This window comes from Stegostoma tigrinum, chromosome 38 (assembly GCF_030684315.1).
Source record: "Stegostoma tigrinum isolate sSteTig4 chromosome 38, sSteTig4.hap1, whole genome shotgun sequence".
Taxonomy (NCBI): domain Eukaryota; kingdom Metazoa; phylum Chordata; class Chondrichthyes; order Orectolobiformes; family Stegostomatidae; genus Stegostoma; species Stegostoma tigrinum.
The window spans coordinates 1,989,573-2,009,730 of record NC_081391.1 but is presented as its reverse complement, the minus strand read 5'-3'; the positions used below and the strand labels follow the sequence as shown (position 1 = coordinate 2,009,730).

Here is a 20,158-nt window from a genome sequence, read left to right as displayed (position 1 = left end):
CCTGCTCCAGCACGGATTCCATCCCTACGACATTCCCTTCTCTCGGTAGCCTCCTCCGGCCGCTATATACTCCCTTATTTCTGAAACATCCTCCAATCTCTCGCTGATCGCTTGCGATTCATGGTGATTTGCGGATTCGTGATTTTAAATGGCTCCCCATTCCAAGGCTCCCCCTCCCCAGCTGTGAGGTCTTTCCAGTTTCTCTGTCACATGCATGCACGGGGGCTCTATGGAAATGTAGGTTGTTGTTGTGAGAATTGGTCGGTGGGAGCAGTGTGGCCAGTGTAATAGGGAGGGTCTTGTTGCAGACCCGCCCCTGTGCTGGGAGCTGAGGCCAGGAGCTGCTTGCTGAGCGGAGCTGGAGCCATTCGGGCCATCTGCAGCGAGCAGCTGCCGGATTCTGGCTGAAGGTGACATGGTCCCCGGGCACTGAGCTCCATTCCCCGGAGCTGCCTCCCTCCTGCTGCCGGACACCGGGGACAGGGGCCGAAGCCCCGTCGCAAGAAAGGTGCGTCTGTCGCTGCGCTGCATTTCCAGCGCCCCTTCCTCGTCCCCCAAACCCTATAACCCTCCCGTGATCCCGGTCCCTATTTCCCCCCTCCTTCCCTGTATACAACCCTTCCTTTAGTCCCCGAATCCCTTCCCATCTTTCCGAATACCCGCTACCTATCAGCCCCAACACCACCCCCCGCCAGGAATCTGAGATCGAGCAGAAAATTTAGCAAATTCTCAGGTCGATCTTTAATTCCACCACAACACCCACACTCTCATTCCCTATCAGGCCCGATCAGTCCCAATTCCCCCCTCCCTTCCCCTTCCCGATTTCCCCCCCCCTCCCTTCCCCTTCCCGATTTCCCCCCCCCCTCCCTTCCCCTTCCCGATTTCCCCCCCCCTCCCTTCCCCTTCCCGATTTCCCCCCCCCTCCCTTCCCCTTCCCTCCCCCTCCCTTCCCCTTCCCTCCCCCTCCCTTCCCCTTCCCTCCCCCTCCCTTCCCCTTCCTTCCCCTTCCCTCCCCCTCCCTTCCCCTTCCTTCCCCTTCCCTCCCTTCCCCTTCCCTCCCTTCCCCTTCCCTCCCTTCCCCTTCCCGATTTCCCCCCCCTCCCTTCCCCTTCCCGATTTTCCCCCCTTCCCCTTCCCGATTCCCCCCCCTTCCCCTTCCCGATTCCCCCCCCTTCCCGATTCCCCCCCCTTCCCGATTCCCCCCCTTCCCGATTCCCCCCCCTTCCCGATTCCCCCCCTCCCTTCCCCTTCCCGATTTCCCCCCCTCCCTTCCCCTTCCCGATTTCCCCCCCTTTCCGATTTTCCTCCTTCCGATCCCCCTCCCTTCTCATTCCCCCCCCCCTTCTCGTTCCCCCCCCCCTCCCTTCTCGTTCCCCCCCCCCTCCCTTCTCGTTCCCCCCCCCCTCCCTTCTCGTTCCCCCCCCCCCTCCCTTCTCGTTCCCCCCCCCCTCCCTTCTCGTTCCCCCCCCCCTCCCTTCTCGTTCCCCCCCCCCTCCCTTCTCGTTCCCCCCCCCCCTCCCTTCTCGTTCCCCCCCCCCTCCCTTCTCGTTCCCCCCCCCCTCCCTTCTCGTTCCCCCCCCCCTCCCTTCTCGTTCCCCCCCCCCTCCCTTCTCGTTCCCCCCCCCCTCCCTTCTCGTTCCCCCCCCCCTCCCTTCTCGTTCCCCCCCCCCTCCCTTCTCGTTCCCCCCCCCTCCCTTCTCGTTCCCCCCCCCTCCCTTCTCGTTCCCCCCCCCTCCCTTCTCGTTCCCCCCCCCTCCCTTCTCGTTCCCCCCCCCCTCCCTTCTCGTTCCCCCCCCCCTCCCTTCTCGTTCCCCCCCCCTCCCTTCTCGTTCCCCCCCCCTCCCTTCTCGTTCCCCCCCCCTCCCTTCTCGTTCCCCCCCCCCTCCCTTCTCGTTCCCCCCCCCCCTCCCTTCTCGTTCCCCCCCCCCCTCCCTTCTCGTTCCCCCCCCCCCTCCCTTCTCGTTCCCCCCCCCCTCCCTTCTCGTTCCCCCCCCCCCTCCCTTCTCGTTCCCCCCCCCCCCTCCCTTCTCGTTCCCCCCCCCCCTCCCTTCTCGTTCCCCCCCCCCCTCCCTTCTCGTTCCCCCCCCCCTCCCTTCTCGTTCCCCCCCCCCTCCCTTCTCGTTCCCCCCCCCCTCCCTTCTCGTTCCCCCCCCCCCCCTTCTCGTTCCCCCCCCCTCCCTTCTCGTTTCCCCCCCCCTCCCTTCTCGTTTCCCCCCCCCCTCCCTTCTCGTTCCCCCCCCCCTCCCTTCTCGTTCCCCCCCCCTCCCTTCTCGTTCCCCCCCCCCTCCCTTCTCGTTCCCCCCCCCTCCCTTCTCGTTCCCCCCCCCTCCCTTCTCGTTCCCCCCCCCCTTCTCGTTCCCCCCCCCCTCCCTTCTCATCCCCCCCCTCCCCCCCTCCCTTCTCATCCCCCCCCTCCCTTCTCATCCCCCCCCTCCCTTCTCATCCCCCCCCCTCCCTTCTCATCCCCCCCCCTCCCTTCTCATCCCCCCCCCTCCCTTCTCATCCCCCCCCTCCCCCCCTCCCTTCTCATCCCCCCCCCCCTCCCTTCTCATCCCCCCCCCCCTCCCTTCTCATCCCCCCCCCCTCCCTTCTCATCCCCCCCCCTCCCTTCTCATCCCCCCCCCTCCCTTCTCATCCCCCCCCCCCTCCCTTCTCATCCCCCCCCCCTCCCTTCTCATCCCCCCCCCTCCCTTCTCATCCCCCCCCTTCTCATCCCCCCCCCTCCCTTCTCATCCCCCCCCTTCTCATCCCCCCCCCTCCCTTCTCATCCCCCCCCTTCTCATCCCCCCCCCCTCCCTTCTCATCCCCCCCCTCCCCCCCCTCCCTTCTCATCCCCCCCCCCTCCCTTCTCAACCCCCCCCCTCCCTTCTCATCCCCCCCCCTCCCTTCTCATCCCCCCCCTCCCCCCCTCCCTTCTCATCCCCCCCCCTCCCTTCTCATCCCCCCCCCCTCCCTTCTCATCCCCCCCCCCTCCCTTCTCATCCCCCCCCCCTCCCTTCTCATCCCCCCCCTCCCTTCTCATCCCCCCCCCCTCCCTTCTCATCCCCCCCCTCCCCCCCTCCCTTCTCATCCCCCCCCCCCTCCCTTCTCATCCCCCCCCCCCTCCCTTCTCGTCCCCCCCCCTCCCTTCTCGTCCCCCCCCCTCCCTTCTCGTCCCCCCCCCTCCCTTCTCGTCCCCCCCCCTCCCTTCTCGTTCCCCCCCCCCTCCCTTCTCGTTCCCCCCCCCTCCCTTCTCGTTCCCCCCCCCTCCCTTCTCGTTCCCCCCCCCTCCCTTCTCGTCCCCCCCCCTCCCTTCTCGTCCCCCCCCCCTCCCTTCTCATCCCCCCCCCTCCCTTCTCATTCCCCCCCCTCCCTTCTCATTCCCCCCCCTCCCTTCTCATTCCCCCCCCCTCCCTTCTCATTCCCCCCCATTCTGTATTCACCCCTCTATTCGTCACTCCCCCATCCCCCCTCCTTTGTCAGCCCCCCATCCCCTCTCCTTTGTCATTGCCCTATTCCCATATTGTGATACCTTAATTTGCCCCTTTGTGATTCTCTATGAAGCCTCTTCTCATTCTCTATAGATACACCCCACACCCCATAGATACCCCTCCGGGTTCCCCTTGTTTCTACCGACACTTACCAAATAGCCCTGAGACCCCCTGACAGCAGTTGCTTGTGTTCTCTCCGACCCCGAAAAAAACCATTGGGATCACTGCCCAGATTCTCATCACCCTGTCTGCGAGAGCACCAGTGGCACAATGTACCCTGCGCGGAGGGGGTGAACGGCTGGGCTGCACCTAGACTCCATCCCCTCCATGGGAGTGTGGTCAGTGCAGGGAGTCTGCGAGTTACATTTGCTGCCACAGTCCAGATGCTTTGTGCAGGGAGAGAGAGTTTTAGCGCTGTCCGGGACACAGCTACTGTAGGAGGCTCTCCAATTGTGAAAGCACCGCAGTTTACGGTAGCTACTGAGAAAAAGGGAGACTTTAGATTGTGGGCCCTTTTAAAATGATCAAATTTGTACAATGTTGTGGCTTAATTCAGAATGTTTAACATTATTTTGCAATGTTTTGGGTTGAAATATCAATTATAGAGTCAAACAGCACTTTTGGGTCAGTTCAGCATGATTTGGCTTACTTCATATCCAATTATTATTGAAGACTTTGATCTGTTTCAGTGTTCTGTGCTGGTATATTGGTGGACTGGGCTTCCCCTGTTTATCTCAAGGTTTTGTCTAATCCCTGATTATAAATTCCTAACACTAATTATGTCCCCCTTTCATCCTCCCAGTATATAAACTTATTAATGTTGGGAACACTTTACTTTAATTAGTTTGTTAATTCAGCATTTATTCTTTGAGAATGACAATTAAGCCATTGAAATGTTTCCTTTCTTAAAAAAATTCTGATTCTCTCATATTCTTTGTGGTTTAAGTCCTTGATAGTCCAGAATCTTTATGGTATCTGAGGTGCTGTGTCTTGTTTTATTTGATGTATCCATTTTTCTTAACTGTCTAAATATTCTTTGTGTGGTAAATTAATGCTGCAGAACCTGTAAATCGTTTTAATCAGTGTTGTCCTAGTGTTCGATTCCCTGAAGCATTCCATTTTCATTCTGCACTTAATTATTTTCAACAGCCCACATTGAATTGTATCTGCCACCTTTTGGCTCAATTACCTCAATGGCTTAAATTATTCTGTCATTAGCACAAGAACACAAAATATTCCTGTGGTATTTGTCCATTTCTCTCTCAATTATCTTAGGAGAGATATCACTTCTCAAAAATATTAAACAATTACTACAAACAGCAAGTTATTAATCCATTTAAGTTGAGATAATGTTAAAATATCAGAATTATTACACTGAATGTTAAAAATTGTTTGACCACTAATTATTGCCACCTAAAATTTCAGCAAGTTGCATTTACAACAGAGTTTCCTGAACGTAACTTGTTCAAAGCATTACAAAGGAGCATTCTCCAATAAAATCTGACACTGACCAACATGAGGAGAGATTGTGACTAATAATCAAAGCCACAATCTAATATATCGGGCTTGAGGTGCAGGGCGAGGTCCAGTTACAGAGAGGTTTATGAGAGGGGTTTTCAGTGACTGGGGCCCTGGACAGAAGAATAACGATGTCAATTTCAAGCCCTGAAGCAGGAAGCACCAGAGTTGCACGAGTTCACACAGAATTCTTCAATTGGTACAGAGTCTGGAGGAGGTTTCAGCATGGGAGGGACAGAGGTATTCCTTGGGGAAACAGGGATCCAAGTGGCACAGAAACAGGGGAATTATATTTTGATCAGTGTTCCAGATGCACTCATCATTATATGTGGTGACATGAGTTAACTAAATCACAATCAGGAGTCCTTTATTGTTCAGAAAGAATATAAAACCATGAAGTTGTTTTAAACTTGTTTCAAACTTAGGTTAAACTCTTGAAATACGGAGTACAGTTCTCGTTCCACGCACAAATGATTCTGTCACTAGACAGCATCCTGAAAAGATTTACAAAACTAATACGTGACCTGAGGAGAGCTGCATGTGAAGAAAGGTTGAGGAGGCTGTGACGTTTTTAAGACAGGATTGATTGAAGTCTTGAAAATTACAGAAGAGTTTAACAGAGACATTTCCACTTGAACTGGAAAGCACAACTGGGGCCATCAATATCAGAAAGTCACTAATATACCCAACACAGGATTCAGGAGATATGTCTTCAACTAAAATGTGCACGGAATGTGGAATTTGTTCCCGTGGGGGCTGGAGGTGCTTGACATGGCTGCATTTAAAGGGAAGTTGGATAAACACACAAAATCAAAGATAGCAATGGCTGAAGTGAATTGGAGGAGGGGTCGGAGTTCATGGAGTGGACTCGCCTGTTTCTGTTTTGTATCCTCTGTGTCATTTCACTGTCACTGGGAGATGTGCCATTTCTGCATTCACTCATCAAATTCCAGAACATTCTCTAGCCCATCACCTGGTGATATTGACTCTTTACCTTCCTGTTGTCAATGGCCTTCCAGAGCAATGCATGAAAACGAGGTTCATTTGGGAGAATCTCCTCAGGAGCTGAGATCAGACGATGGCCTGGCTAGCAAGGCTTTGATAATTGTGCGCAGACAGCACTTTTTTGGCAGGCAGATTCCCCTTTGCATGGGATAAAGGAGTGGCCTCAATCCTAGTCCATGTGAGGGGGTGAAAACTCCAAGGTCATGAACCTCTGAGAAAGTGGGGATTGAGTCACCAGTATCCTTTTGCTTTGAGGTCATTGTCTTTAATGGGTCAACAGTCATTTCTCAAGAGGATCCCTTATTCCAGTTTGTTTGTTTGTTCGTTGAAATGTGATTAAATCTAAACTGTTAGCTAAGCACAGTGCATAGCCCAGTGTTGGGACAGGTAGACCCTGGATTGACAACAAGAGTGCAGCAGTGACAAAGTTAATTCACACAGAGGATGGTGATGTCACGGCTTTGTTACTGGGTTAGTGGTCCTGACAATGCAAACTTCATCCCACGGGGAAGTAGGGGGTGTTTAAAAATATTCAAAACTGAAAAACTGGGATCAGTTACGGCACTGAAGTTGTCGGATGTTCGTAAAGACTCGCGTGCTTCATTAATTACCTTAATACAGGGGAACCTGCTATCCTTACCCAGTCTGGGTGTACATGTGACTCCTGTCCCATACAGGATGCCAGGGGGTGTTCTTTGAGCCCATTGTATCTACTTGGCTCATCAAATGAGCATCACTACCCAATATCAATCTCCTGCCTTTTCCCCCAAACCCTTGTACATTATTTCTATCCAAATGATCACCTGATATGATGTGCTTGGTTCTGAACTGCCTACTGAGGTAACCAAGTGACACTCTATTGTATCAAATCAATACTGGCTGTTCAGCAAGGCCCATCACTTCCTCAAAATTCCCATCTTGACCACTGAAACCAAGTTTTGAGAATGAACACCAAGATGAGTAGCTTAGACAAATTATGCACCACTTCAGATGATTCAGTTTTAAGATGCTGGTTCTCACTAAGAGTGAAGCATTCTGTTTAACTGCGTCATCTTTTCCCCTGTACAAAAAGTCAAAACCAAACCTCTCACGAGGTGTCTCCTTGCCCCAGCCCTGAACACTTGTCTAAGTCGAAGAAACAATTCCATGTGACAGTAAATATCTCACACTGTTGTGCCTTATCCTTCTTGACAAAGTTGATTACATATCTTCTTCCAACAGATCTCAGGACCACTGCCTTCCCTTCAATTCTGTTCCCCTCTCTCCAGCCAGAGTATCCTCTACAAGTGAGTCCTTTAACATTAAAACTGTAAATAAAAAATAGGACCAGGAGTAAGCCAAACAGCCCGTCGAGACTGCTCTACCATTTGATAGGATCATGCCTCATCTGAAATTCCTCATGTCCATTTTCCTGCCCTTTCCCCATCACTCCTGATTATCCTACTGAACTGGAATCTGCCTATCTCAGCCTTAAATATATACTAGGACTCTGGCCCCACAGCTCTCTATAGCAAGGAGTTCCAAAGACTCAACCCTCGGAGAAGAAATTCCTCCTCCTTTCAGTCATAAGGTGCCCCTTTATTCTAAGACTATGCCCTCTGGTAGTAGACTGTCCTGTGACGAGAAACATCCACTCAGTATTCACCCTGTCAAGCCCTTAAGAATATTATATGTTTCAATGAGATCACCTCTCAATATTACAAACTCCAATGAGTAGAGTTCCAAACTGTTTAGCCTTTACTCATAGATTGGAATATAATCTTTCAATGACCTCACCTCACGTTCTTCTAAACCCCAGGGAGTAGAGTCCCAACCTGTTTAGCCTTTGCTCGTAATACAATCCCTCCATACCAAGGATCATTTTGGCAAACCGTCTCTGAACTGCCTCCAGTGAAATAATATTTTTCCTTAAATAATGGGACCAAAACTGCTCATAGTACTCCAGACGTGATCTCACCAGCACCTTGTACAGTTGCAGTGAGACTTCCCTGCTCTTACATTCAAACTTTTTCCTGCACCATTACCACAAGTCTTTATAACCTTGGAGACACCTTTCCTTATACTTTCTGTACATCTCCAATGACAACTGCTGTTATGGTTTGAGAACATGATGCATTTAAAAACCACTATCAGATTGTTGCAGGTTTGTATGAGGTCTCAAGTTTGTGCTGTACACTGTTTTGGTTTTTACAACAATGAATTTTTGAGTAATTTTCAGGGATCACAGCCTAGAGACAGGGGATAGGCCATTTGGGACTGAGACAAAGAGAATTCTTTTCAACAGAATGGTGAGGCTTTGGAACTCTGTTGCAGAATGCAATTAAAGCCAAAACGTTGAATATTTTCAAGTGACTCAAGTCAGAAGTCATATGACTCCAAGTTATCGTCCAACAGGTTTATTTGAAACCACGAGCTTTTGGAGCGCCGCTCCTTCATCAGGTGAAGTTCACCGGGGAGCCAACCCAAGACCTGTTTCTCGCTCACTGGGAGACTCCAGGCTGGGGTGGAGCTGTGTCTGGCTCATCTTGGTGCTGCTGTCCCACTTTCCAGGCTTAAAAGAAATTGAAGAAAAATAAAAGAAAAATAGCAGAAATAAAAATAATTCTGAAGTGACAAAGGAAACCTCTGAGAGTGGATGAGGCCTGGGCTCAGCACCCCATCTTTGCCACCATCTTGAAAAGAAAAGATAGGGTGTAGGGTGGTGGATGGAGATGGACAAATACAAGATGAAAGACCACAGGAGTCTCTCGTACACAGATCCTCTCTCATGCTGTTTATTTGCATGCACCCTGTCTCTTTGTCTCACACATATTCTCTCTCACACACAAAGTGTAGGGATCAAGGAGTATGGGGAGAAAGTAGTAACATGGTACTGAATGGGATGATGAGCCATGATATTGAATGGAGGAGCAGCAGGCTCAAAGGGATGAATGGCCTACTCCTGCTATTTTATTTGTTCCTTTGTTTAAGTATTGTGCAAGTCACTGTTGAGTTTTATTCAGCTCATCGCTGCCTCCCTAACCTGTCCTTCCTCCCACCTATCCCCTCCTCCTACCTCAAGCCCCACCCCCATCTCCTACCTCCCACCTCATCCCAACCCCTTGACCTGTCCGTCCTCCCTGGACTGACCTATCCCCTCCCTACCTCCCCACCTACACTCACCTCTACTGGTTCCATCCCCGCCCCTTTAACACGTCTGTCTCCTCTACACCTATCTTCTCCTCTATCCATCTTCAATCCGCTTTCCCCTCTCTCCCTATTTATTTCAGCAACCCCTCCCCGTCCCCCATTTCTGATGAAAGGTCTGGGCCTGAAACGTCAGCTTTCCTGCTCCTAAGATGCTGCTTGGCCTGCTGTGTTCATCCAGCTCCACACTTTTGGATGTTTACTATATAAAGCAGCATTTCCCAAACTTTCACCTCCCAATATGACCCCATTTTGTGGCTTAAAAGGTGTCATGACGTTAAGTGAGAAGTTGGAGAGTGGGACAAGGTGGGTGGGCAGGCAGGGAGTGCCTGAGTGAGGACCTGTCTGTTAGAGCAGGAGGGCAGCTGTAACAACTTAGTCAGAGCTCCACTGCCTTTGTATTTGAGTCCCCAAAGTTCCAGCTCTCAATCCGCCTGTGGTCCTGAACTCACTGTGAAGTCCAGATGTAAAAGCACAAAATAAATCCAAATTGTTGTGGCGTTAGTGTTGCATCGTTTGGAAAAAGAAAAGTTTGTGTTTAGAACTGGGTGCACTTTCTGGAATGATGTCATTTTGAGAATGTTACAGTTTAAAATTTGTAGGTTCTGGATTGTAGTTTTAAAATATTGAATTTTCTACTGACTAAAGGTTAGCCAACATGGATATTTTAAACCCAGATCACAATCCTCTGAACTGATTGTATTCATTGATTTAATTAAGACAGAGGATTGATGACTTGAATGCTGCTGTGAACTTCAACTTTCAGAAGGTTGAGTCATGTAACATCATGACAAAGGAGATCATTTGATTCCTCAAATATATGCCTGCCCTCTGCAGAGCAATCCAGTCAGCAACACAGCCCTGAAATTTTATTTCTCCCAAGCATCCTTCCAATCTACTTCTGGAATCATTGATTGTTTCCACAGGAACATAGAATATAACAGCAAGTGTTGACTTCTCGGCCCTTCTGCCATTCAATATGATAATGGCTGATCACCTAACTCAATCCCATGTTCCTGTAGAGACACTGAAAATATCAGCATGAGTAGTTTCTTTTCCCCCATTTCCACTGCTCTACTGGGCAGTGTGTTCTGGACAATACCACTTACTGAATTAAAACAAAATCCTTCCCACCCCAGCCCCACATTTGTTTGACCAAAATCTTAATGTTTCCCCTTAATCCTTCAACCAGAACAACCGGCCCGCTGTATGTTAAATTGCCACATGACAGACTTGTTCAAAAAAAATTAAAGAAATTAGCTATAAGGGGCTGCAGCAGGCACAGAATTGAATAAGACAAAAAGCCTGTCTAGTGGTAGACAATTGTATTTCAGACAGTAGGGAGCTATAGGTAGACAGTTGTATTTCAGACGGGGAGCTATAGAGTGGTTGATGTGAGGATCACTGCTCCTTGTTTGATAGCTGTCAGTGCGTGAACTTGGCTATCAAGGAGTAACTGCAAAGAACAGAGGATAGTGACAGTCTTCAGGAGGATGGGGACAGGCTGCTGAAAGGGCAGACAAGTAGCTGAAAAGTGGCAGAGGAATGTTGAAAGCTTCATTTTGGAAGGGACATACAGAGTAATAAACTGGTACAATTACTATCAGGGCTACACACAGAGGCAGATTTTTCACAGCCAGTCTTTGAAGTTAGCACAGCAAGTTAGTGAAGCAATTTAGAAAAAGCTTTCCAGATCATAGAATCATACAGAAGAGGCCCTTTGGCCCATCGAGTCTATACTGCCAGAAGTTGTGACATTTTAAAAGTGTTTCATCTAGGTACTTTCTAAAGGTTGGCGAGCATGAGGGGACATAGTTTTAAATTGAGGGGTGAAAGATATAGGACAGATGTCAGAGGTAGCTTCTTTACTCAGAGTAGTAAGGGAATGGAACGCTTTGCCTGCAACAGTAGTAGATTCGCCAACTTTAGGTACATTTAAGTCGTCATTGGATAAGCATATTGGACGTACATGAAATAGTGTACGTTAGATGGGCTTCAGATCGGTATGACAGGTCGGCACAACATCGAGGGCCGACGGACCTGTACTGTGCTGTAATGTTCTATGTTCTATGTTAAGGTTTCCCATCTCAACTACCCTCCCGTACAGCAAATTCCAGATTCCCACCATCCTCTGGGTGAAAAAGTGTATCCTTAAATCTCCTCGAAACCTCCTGACTTTCACTTTTTAATATTCTTCTCCCCTGTTCTTGACCCCTTGGCTATGGAGAACAACTGCTTCCTATCCACCCTATGCAAGCCCTCATGCATCTCTATCAGGTCCCCCTCAACTTTCTCTGCTTGAAGGAAAAGAACCTGAACTTATCCAGCCCCTCTTCATAGCTGCAATGTTCCTTTCCAGGCAGCATCCTGGTGAATCTCCTTTGCACCCACACCAGTGCAATCATTATCACACCTTGAACTTTCTAAAAGATGCTTTGTGTACAAAACCAAAGAAGTTATTCTGAAACTTTATTTTTAAGACAGCAGTTAGAATCTCAGAATTATTCTTGCATGGAGCCCATTAAGCCTTCCAAGCCAGTGCTGTTGCAGAGCAACAATTTACCTAGGTCCACTCACCAATTGTTTCCCTGTATTACTTTACACACCCTAACCATGCACTGTTTGTGTGTGTGTTGAGGGGGGGAGAATTCCTCCCGTCACTATTGTTTCTTTTGAGAATAAAATTAAATCTGTTCTCCTGATCCTTCCAACCATGGGAGCAGTAATTTTTCCCTATCTAGTCTGCCCAGACTCCTCTGAATTTTTAAAAATTTTATTGAATCTCTCCTCTATCTTTCCACTCCCCCCTTCCCCAGCCATGTAAGGATCACAGCCCCACCACCTCTATCCTGCCCATGTCAATCAAGTCCCTCATCCCTGGAACCATTTCTGCAGTCTCCTGGGAGCCTTCACCATTTTTCCACCAGCACAGTGCCCCGAGTTGTCCTGGACAGTTCCTCTGTATCCTCACCACTGCATCTTTGTAACTTTAATCAACTTCAGCAGATCATCTCTGAATCCCAAAGGTCAACAAGCCACATTAGTGTATTCTATCCTCTTAATTCAATCTTTTGAGTCCTACTATCAGTTTGGTGGATCTGCGATGAATCCACTTCCAGACTAATATCTCTTTCCTGAGGTGCTTGTCCTGAACTGACTGTTGCTCCAGAGTGGAATCTGACCAAGACTCCTTCCAGCTGGTCAATCACAACTTCCTACTAGATCTGGAATGCACTGTCTGTCTGAAAGGTCAATGAACTTTCCAAAGAGAACTGGACAATTAAAGGTTCATTCAAACAGCTAATGCAAGCATGATGGGCTGAATAGCCTCCTGTGCTGGGTGATTACTTAGAGATACCAACAAGGATCAGGAGGTGGCCACTCAGCCCTTTGAGACTGCTGTACCATTCAGTAAGATCACAGCTGATCTGAATTTAACCTCAACTCTGCATTCCTGCGCACTTCCAAGTACGTAATCAAGAACCTATCTATCTCTGCCTTTAAAATATTTAGAGATTCTGCATCAGTTGCCTTTTGGGGAAAAGAATTCCAAAGACGCTCAACCCACAGAGGAAAAATGTTTCTTCATCTCTATTTTAAATGGATGAGCACTTGTTTTTAAATTATGACCTCTAGATCGAGGTTCTCCCACAAGAGGAAACATTCTTTCCAGATCCACCCAGTCACGTCCCATCAGGATCTTTATCTGTTTCAATGAAGTCACCTCTGACTCTTCTAAACTCCGGATTCTGTCCTGGTTTTGAATGGAAAAGTACATGTAGTTTAAAGTTTGTGAGGGTTGTCAAAACCAGCTGAATTCAGTGTGTTCTGAAAATGCTGACGCACTGACATCCAGATGTAACCTTGGAATGTTTCAACTGTGGAGTGTATGACCCCCTTCATGGAATGGAGTTACTGTTTCTATATAAATAAGTCTCTACTGATAAGACTTCTTCAGTATTTGAGGATCATTTCACACACACAGGGTTTCCTATACTTCTTAACTACACAGGAATAGGAGACGGCTGTTCTGCCCATCAAGCCTGTTCTGCCATTCAATTCGATCATGGTTGGTCATCCAACTCATTGCCATTTTCCTGCATTATCTCCATATCCCTTAATGTCACTAGTCTCCAGAAACCTATTGATTTCGCTGTTGAACCTGCTCAATCACTGAGCTTCCACTGCCCTCTAGTGTGGAGGATTTAAAAAGGAGCTCGGGTGGCAGTGGAGGGTGACACGGTTGAATGGGCGCACAGTTAGTTTGCAGTGTTGGTAGCGGACTCGCCCTTCAGAAGCAAGAGTTTGTGGAATTCTGTCGTGTGCTGTGCTCTGCGTAACTCAAACCCTCACAGATGCAGGAGGATTGAATTAGTCCAGTACAGTGTAGGAGACACCCTGAGTAGCCATTCCCAGTACCACTAGGAATTCCTGTGTCATTGCCACTGCACCTGATCACACCGAAGAACCGTATTATAGGGGCTTCTAAAAACAGAAGAACACTACAATCCCACAGAATGGGACAAATGTATAGACCAACAATGGACCACAAAACAGTTTACTGGAGTGGCTAAAAAGGATTATGAAATGAAACTTACAAAAGACAACAAGACTTATAAAAGGCAACAAGAAGAGATTTCATTCATATGTAAGGGGAAAGAGGCTAGTTAAGTGTACTACTGGCCCACAGAAAGCTGAGAGTGGGGACACTGTCAGTGACCATGGGGAAATGGCAGACATGCTGAACACCATAGAAAAAGAGAATAGCTTGCCAGAAAAATAATTAAGAGGATCAGAGACAGGGTCTAAGTAAAGTTAGCTGAAGTAAATCATCAATAAACGAGGAAATTAATGGAGGTGAAGAGTGACAAATCCCCAGGAGCTGATGGTTTCAACAATGGTTGTTCAGAGAGTACATTACTCATGCCGAAACCATAATCTTTCAGAGTTCCATGGATTCAGGAGTTGTGCCTCTGGATTACAAATTTGCTCATGTCACTCCACTCTTGAAGAAGGGTGTCAGAGGGGAAACCAGGAAATAACAGACCAGTTAGCATCAGTGGTGCAGACATTGTTGGGAGTCTATAGTCAAGGGTGGGATGACTGATGCATATTGTTTATATGGACTTCCAGAAGGCTTCTGATAAAGTCCCATACAAGTGACTGTCAGCTAAGGTGGAAACCCAAGGAACTGAGGGCAAAATACTTACATGGATAGGAAATTGGCTAAGCGACAGAAAACAAAGTTGGAATAATGGATACGTAGTCAAAATTGCATGCTATGACTAGTGGTATCCCGCAAGGATAGGAATCTATGTTGGGGCCTCAAATGTTCACAATTTTCATTAATGATTTGGATAATGGCAGAAAATATCAGCAAAATTGGATATTTGTGGGCATGATTGGCCAGCATTGTAGTCAGTGTCAAGGACAGCATAAGATTAAAACAGGATATTGATTGATTAGATGAAGGGCAAAGCAGTGGCAGATGCGTTTTAGTGTAAATATATGTGAAGTTATCTGTTTTTAATACCAAAAAAGGATAAAACAGGGTATTTTTCAGAAGGTGCAAAGTTAAACCTAGTGAGTGTCCAACAAAATTTGGGGGTTTGGGTGCATAGCTCTTTAAAATGCCATTAACCAGTGCAGAAAACAATCCAGAAGGCTAATTGAAATGGTGGCTTTCATATCCGAAGGGCTGGAGAATAGAGATCCGCATGTTATGCTGCAGTTATACAAAACGCTAGTTAGACCCTACTTGGAATGCTATGAGCAGATTGGGGCCAAATGGGACCAGTTCGGTGTAGGAAACCTGGTCAGCATGGATGAGTTGGACTGAAGGGTCTGTTTCCCTGCTGTATGAGTCTACAAATATTCATACATGGGATATGGGTGTCACTGACCAGACCACTATTTACGGACCATCCCTAATTGCAAAGAGTCAAAGGTCACCCATGTTGCTTTGTGCCTTGAGCCGGAGCAGGTAAGGATGGCAGATTTCCTCCCCTGAAGGGCATTAGTGATCCACATAGGTTTTTTGATGATCAACAATGATTACATAGTTGCCATCAGGTTAGTTTTTCATTCCTGAATTCAAGTTCCACCATCTGCCATGATTTGAACCTATATCCCCATATCAGCATTACTAGTTGAGTGACACTCCCACTACAGCACCATATCTCCACTGAGGCTGTCAGTTAAATGGCAAGTTGTAACTGAATCAATAGCCTTCCAGCAAAACGTTGAAATATTAACAAACGTCTCTCTCTCTCGTCCAGGTGAAGGCCATGATGAAGACTTTCCACTCCACTCCTGCCATGCTGAATGTTCCAGCCAAGAATTCCTACCGAATGGTTATCCTGGGAGCCTCCAAGGTGGGAAAGTCTTGTATTGTCTCCCGTTTTCTGAACAGCCGGTTTGAGGAGCAGTACACTCCCACCATCGAGGATTTCCATCGTAAGGTCTACAACATTCGCGGGGATGTCTACCAGCTTGATATACTCGACACATCCGGGAATCACCCCTTCCCCGCCATGAGAAGACTTTCCATCCTGACAGGTGGGATTACACACATACAACATACAGACATAGGCACACACACGCGTGTAAAAGAATCTCTCTCTCTCTGTCGCTTTATCAGATTACATTCTATCCTAGTTACCAACCAATCACTAATCTCGTATAACCAAAACTGGCACCAAAAAAGCACCAGAGATTGTAGGGGTGGTGTGGGGGCGGGAGGTGGGTGCGTGAATTCACCACTGTGGGGGAGTTTCCACTAACTGTTTGACCAGTGGGTTTGGGTGAATGAATACTCAGGTCTGAATGTGTAGTCAAATCCAATCGGGGAAGTACACTGTGAGCGACTGGGTATTCAGGGTGTTTTGGGTCTATGAACTGATTGGGAAAGAAGACCTAAAAACAACTGTGGGGGCAAAATAAAGGTAAAAAATTACTATTACAAGGAATATGAAATAGACTAGTTACAACTTCTGCGTAAGTAACTCAAAAATCATCAGGATAGGTATAAGGCCACTAAAGGACTCGGGTGATAAACTCTCTGGCAGTAACAAAATGTTGTTGAATTATCACTTTGCCTTATCACAAGGGAGACTGACATTTTGGGCATTAAAGGAAGATAGACGGGTAATTTAATTAATAAACCAATTAAACAGAGGGAAGAAACCTCGGCCCAGATGGATTGTATCCACACATAATAAAAGTAGCTTGGGAAAATAGAGCAGGCTCTACTACATAAATTCACGAGGCAACAGAGTGCTGCTGGAGGACAGCTGGACAGTTCATGTGATTTCTGCATTTGAAAAGGGAAACAGACTAATTCTAGGAAGCTGTTGGGTATTGTTAGAGCTAGGGAAGGTAATGAAATCCTTACTCAAAACTAAATTGGAAAAGCATCTAAAAACTGAAAACAATAGAGCAGTCTGCACGGATGTCAAAAGGAAAAGTCAGATTAGATCATGTAGATGAGCGCAAAAGCGTTAGACGTAACGTCCTTGGAGTTTCAATAGTCCTTCCTTCAAGAAGGTACCACATAGCAGTTGGAGTCATTGTCCATAAAAGGACACTAGGCATCTCTCTCTACTAGAGTGATAATTAATTATGGCTAGCTTGTCAGCAGACTAAAGAGGGTACCACATTTGGGACAAAGATTAAACCGGGGCTATTGGCCCTTTTCTGCACGACAATCCAATTATGTCACTAACTGCCTCCATCCCCCAGTCAAATCAACTAACGCCAGAAACATGTGGGATCAGAGGAAGAAAAGCAGAATTGTTCGGTTAAGGGTAGTTACCAAGACTGGTGAAAGGTACCACTGTTCCAAAGGCATTGGTGCTGGGACCATTTTTCATCCTCATTTAGATCAGGAAGGCACAGCGGTGGTTAGACCATTCTGGTCATTCAGAGGCCCAGGCTATTTGCCGCAATGCTTGTAGTGGATACAAATCTCACCATGGCAGCTGGTGGAATTTAGTCGAGATTGAGAGTTCAAATGATGGCAATAACAGCTATCACTAAACTTATCTGGTTCACCAGTGTCTTTTAGGGAAGGAAATACACCATCCCGAAACCAAGGTAGCCGATGTGTGATTCCAAACCCACAGTGATGTGGAATTCCTCCTGAAATGGTGGTAAGCCACTTGATTCAAAGGCGGTTACAGCAATAAATGCTCACATCCCTGTGAGAATTTTAAAATATTATTTGGATTGGGAAATGAGCCCTTTCCCTAGGATGGGGGATTTTGAGATTAAGGGCACATTTTAGGGAAAGAGGAGAAAGATTTTAAAAAACACAAGGGGCAAGTTTGTTGCAGAGGGTGGTTTGCGTGTGGAATGAACTTCCTGAGGAAGTGGTGGATGTGAGCACAATTAGAACATTTAAAAGACATTTGGATATGTGCATGAATAGGAAAGGTTTGCAGGGATACAGGCTGGGAGCAGGCAGGTGGGACCAGTTTAGCTTGGGAACATGTTCAGTCTGGACTGGTTAGGCTTAAGGGTCTGTTTCTGTGCTGTAGCACTCTGTGATAGATGACATCATTTGGGAGGTGGGATGAATATAAACGGTGGACTGTGATGAACACAGCAGGCCCAGCAGCACAAAAGCTGATGTTTCGGGCCTAGATCCTTCATCAGAAAAGAGCCTGGGCCCGAAACGTCAGCTTTTGTGCTCCTAAGATGCTGCTTGGCCTGCTGTGTTCACCCAGCCACACACTTTTTGTTATGTCAGATTCTCGAACGTCTGCAGTTCCCATTATGTCTCACTGTGATGTTCATAAACCTGCAGAATTTTGCACAGGAAATGAATTTCAACAGAGTTACATTTTGAGATGGTGTACTTCGAGTGGAAGAATAAGTAGATCAGAAACCTGCTGGAGAATGTGTCCGGATGGACTGGGGGAAGGAGGATTTGGGTATACAGGTGCTGGTCTCAGTCCACCCGAGGGTTAGGGACCAAGTGATGGTCAGCAGGCGGGGAGTGGGGGGTGCCGTAGGGGTTCGGGGCTTAGGCCCTGGACGGACAGGATTCAAAGGACCAGCCTGACCTGCTCGTGAGCGCTGCTTTTCGAAAAGCACATTTCTTTGGAGCTGCTGTGATTTTGTTTTTATCCGAGGGAATTATTGAAGTCCAGACCCATCCTTGGGCGAGCGGCACAAACAGACAGACAGACACCCTGTGCCATTTCACATTCAAACTGCCCCCACTGTGTGCACCACCCCGCCCCAGTGAAAGGATTTCCGGTGTGTGCAGCTCGCTCTCCCTTCCCCCGACAGTCCGCCATCCTGTGTCTCTCTCTCTCTCTCTCTCTCTGTTCCCCCTCCAGGCGATGTGTTTATCCTAGTTTTCAGCCTCGATAACCGCGGCTCCTTTGACGAGGTCGAGCGGCTGCGGAGGCAGATTATTGAGTGTAAGACGTGCCTTAAGGACAAGACGAAGGCGGCGGCGGCGGCGGCCGTTCCCATGGCGGTGTGCGGGAACAAGGCGGACCGGGCCGAGCTGCACCGGGAGGTGAGGGCCGAGGAGGCCGAGCGCCTGGTCGCCGGGGACGCTAACAGCGCCTACTTTGAGATCTCCGCCAAGAAGAACTCCAACGTAGAGGAGATGTTCCGGGCTCTCTTCAGCATGGCCAAGCTGCCCCACGAGATGAGCCCGGCCCTGCACCGCCGGCTCTCGGTTCAATACTCGGAGGCTCTGCACCGCAAGTCGTTCCGCCTGCGGCGCGGGGCCAAGGAGCTCGGCGCTTTCGGGATGGTATCACCCCTGGCACGCAGGCCCAGCCTGAACAGCGACCTGAGGTACATCAAGGAGAAGGTGCTGGGCCGTGGGGAGGATCGCCAGCGAGAGAAATGTCTCATACAGTGACTGGCAGCCCCCCGGGGTGGGGGTGGGGGGGTCAGACCCAGCCTCTCGGCATTTACCAGATAAACTTTAACATAATGTCAGCCCTTTCAGTATCAACTTACTTCGCGGTGTCAGACCCAAGGGATTGCTCCAGCTACAGATCTCTAACGTGCGGACCGTTGCAGCTCATTCCCAACTGTTGGCTACTCAAAGGCGTGGGATGAGTTGTTTCTGGCTGTGGGCAACTGTCTCTCTGTTCACGGCTTCGCATTTATTTCTGTGTAATTCTCGGTACTTTACTGGATTGAGATCCTTTCCTCCGTACAATATCATTTCACAGAATCTGCAGTAACTACCTAAATGTCTAAATCTTCTCACGCCACCCTGAAAGTTTAGACTACACTCAATCCAAATGCCTGTTCTAATCCCATTACCTCCTTGCTACGTGACCACTGTCTCAGCCTGTCTGCCCCAACTACTCAGCTTGTGCTTACTGTCTGATTCTGGGCCAGTCTTCACCCTCCTCACCGCTCCTACCTGCTGTCCCAACCCTGTCCACTATTCCTTACACGCTCTTACCCTCTCTTTCTACCCCCACCCAGCTCATGCCTAATTTCTCTGTCTCATTTTTTGTCTGCTCCTGCACCTAGTCCTGATCCTGTCCACTGACTTTCACTGCACGCTTCCAGGACACAAGAATATATTATTTCTGATCTACACCCATGCCCCTTTCTATTGTATCCGTTTCTCATTGCTTTTCCTCCAGCTCGTCTCATTCTAGTCACGTTTTCTGCAGTGAGATTCAATAAAGGTGAAAATTGCCATAACTTTTCTGTCAATGTGTGGTTCTCTGCACTGTGGGTAGTGGAGGTGTCAGAGAGAGGTCGAACCACGTTTGACTGAAACACCCAAGAGTTATTGGTGGATAATACAAGAACGAAGCTGATTCTGACATGAGAATGATCTGCTCACAATAACCTGATCTGAGGAGCATCTGACAAAATAGAATTGGAGCAAGTGAGAGTTCAGTGAGTAAATCTGTAAGAAGGAGATGGATGGGGCCCAACCATAACAAACCACTACATTCAGAACAGAGGGAAAGGAAGCGGTGGGGGTG

The 20,158-nt window shown here is 48.3% G+C and overlaps 1 protein-coding gene across 1 annotated transcript; it reads left to right on the top strand.

Moving 5' to 3' along the window:
* Window positions 1-268: 268 nt before the first annotated feature.
* On the top strand, window positions 269-19,868 carry LOC125447302 (GTP-binding protein Rhes-like). The gene is made up of 3 exons (XM_048521611.2): window positions 269-508; window positions 15,458-15,737; window positions 18,524-19,868. Exons 2-3 carry the CDS (start codon window positions 15,467-15,469, stop codon window positions 19,060-19,062), a joined length of 810 nt encoding a protein of 269 aa, XP_048377568.1. The 5' UTR covers window positions 269-508; window positions 15,458-15,466; the 3' UTR covers window positions 19,063-19,868.
* Window positions 19,869-20,158: the final 290 nt, after the last annotated feature.

What these genes read in the sequence shown, in the direction of transcription:
- LOC125447302 (XM_048521611.2), top strand. Translation starts at nt 15,467, where the DNA reads ATGATGAAGACTTTCCACTCCACTCCTGCCATGCTGAATGTTCCAGCC. An exon ending in AAGACTTTCCATCCTGACAG is followed by an intron (nt 15,738 to 18,523) that starts GTGGGATTACAC and finishes TTCCCCCTCCAG; the next exon opens with GCGATGTGTTTATCCTAGTT.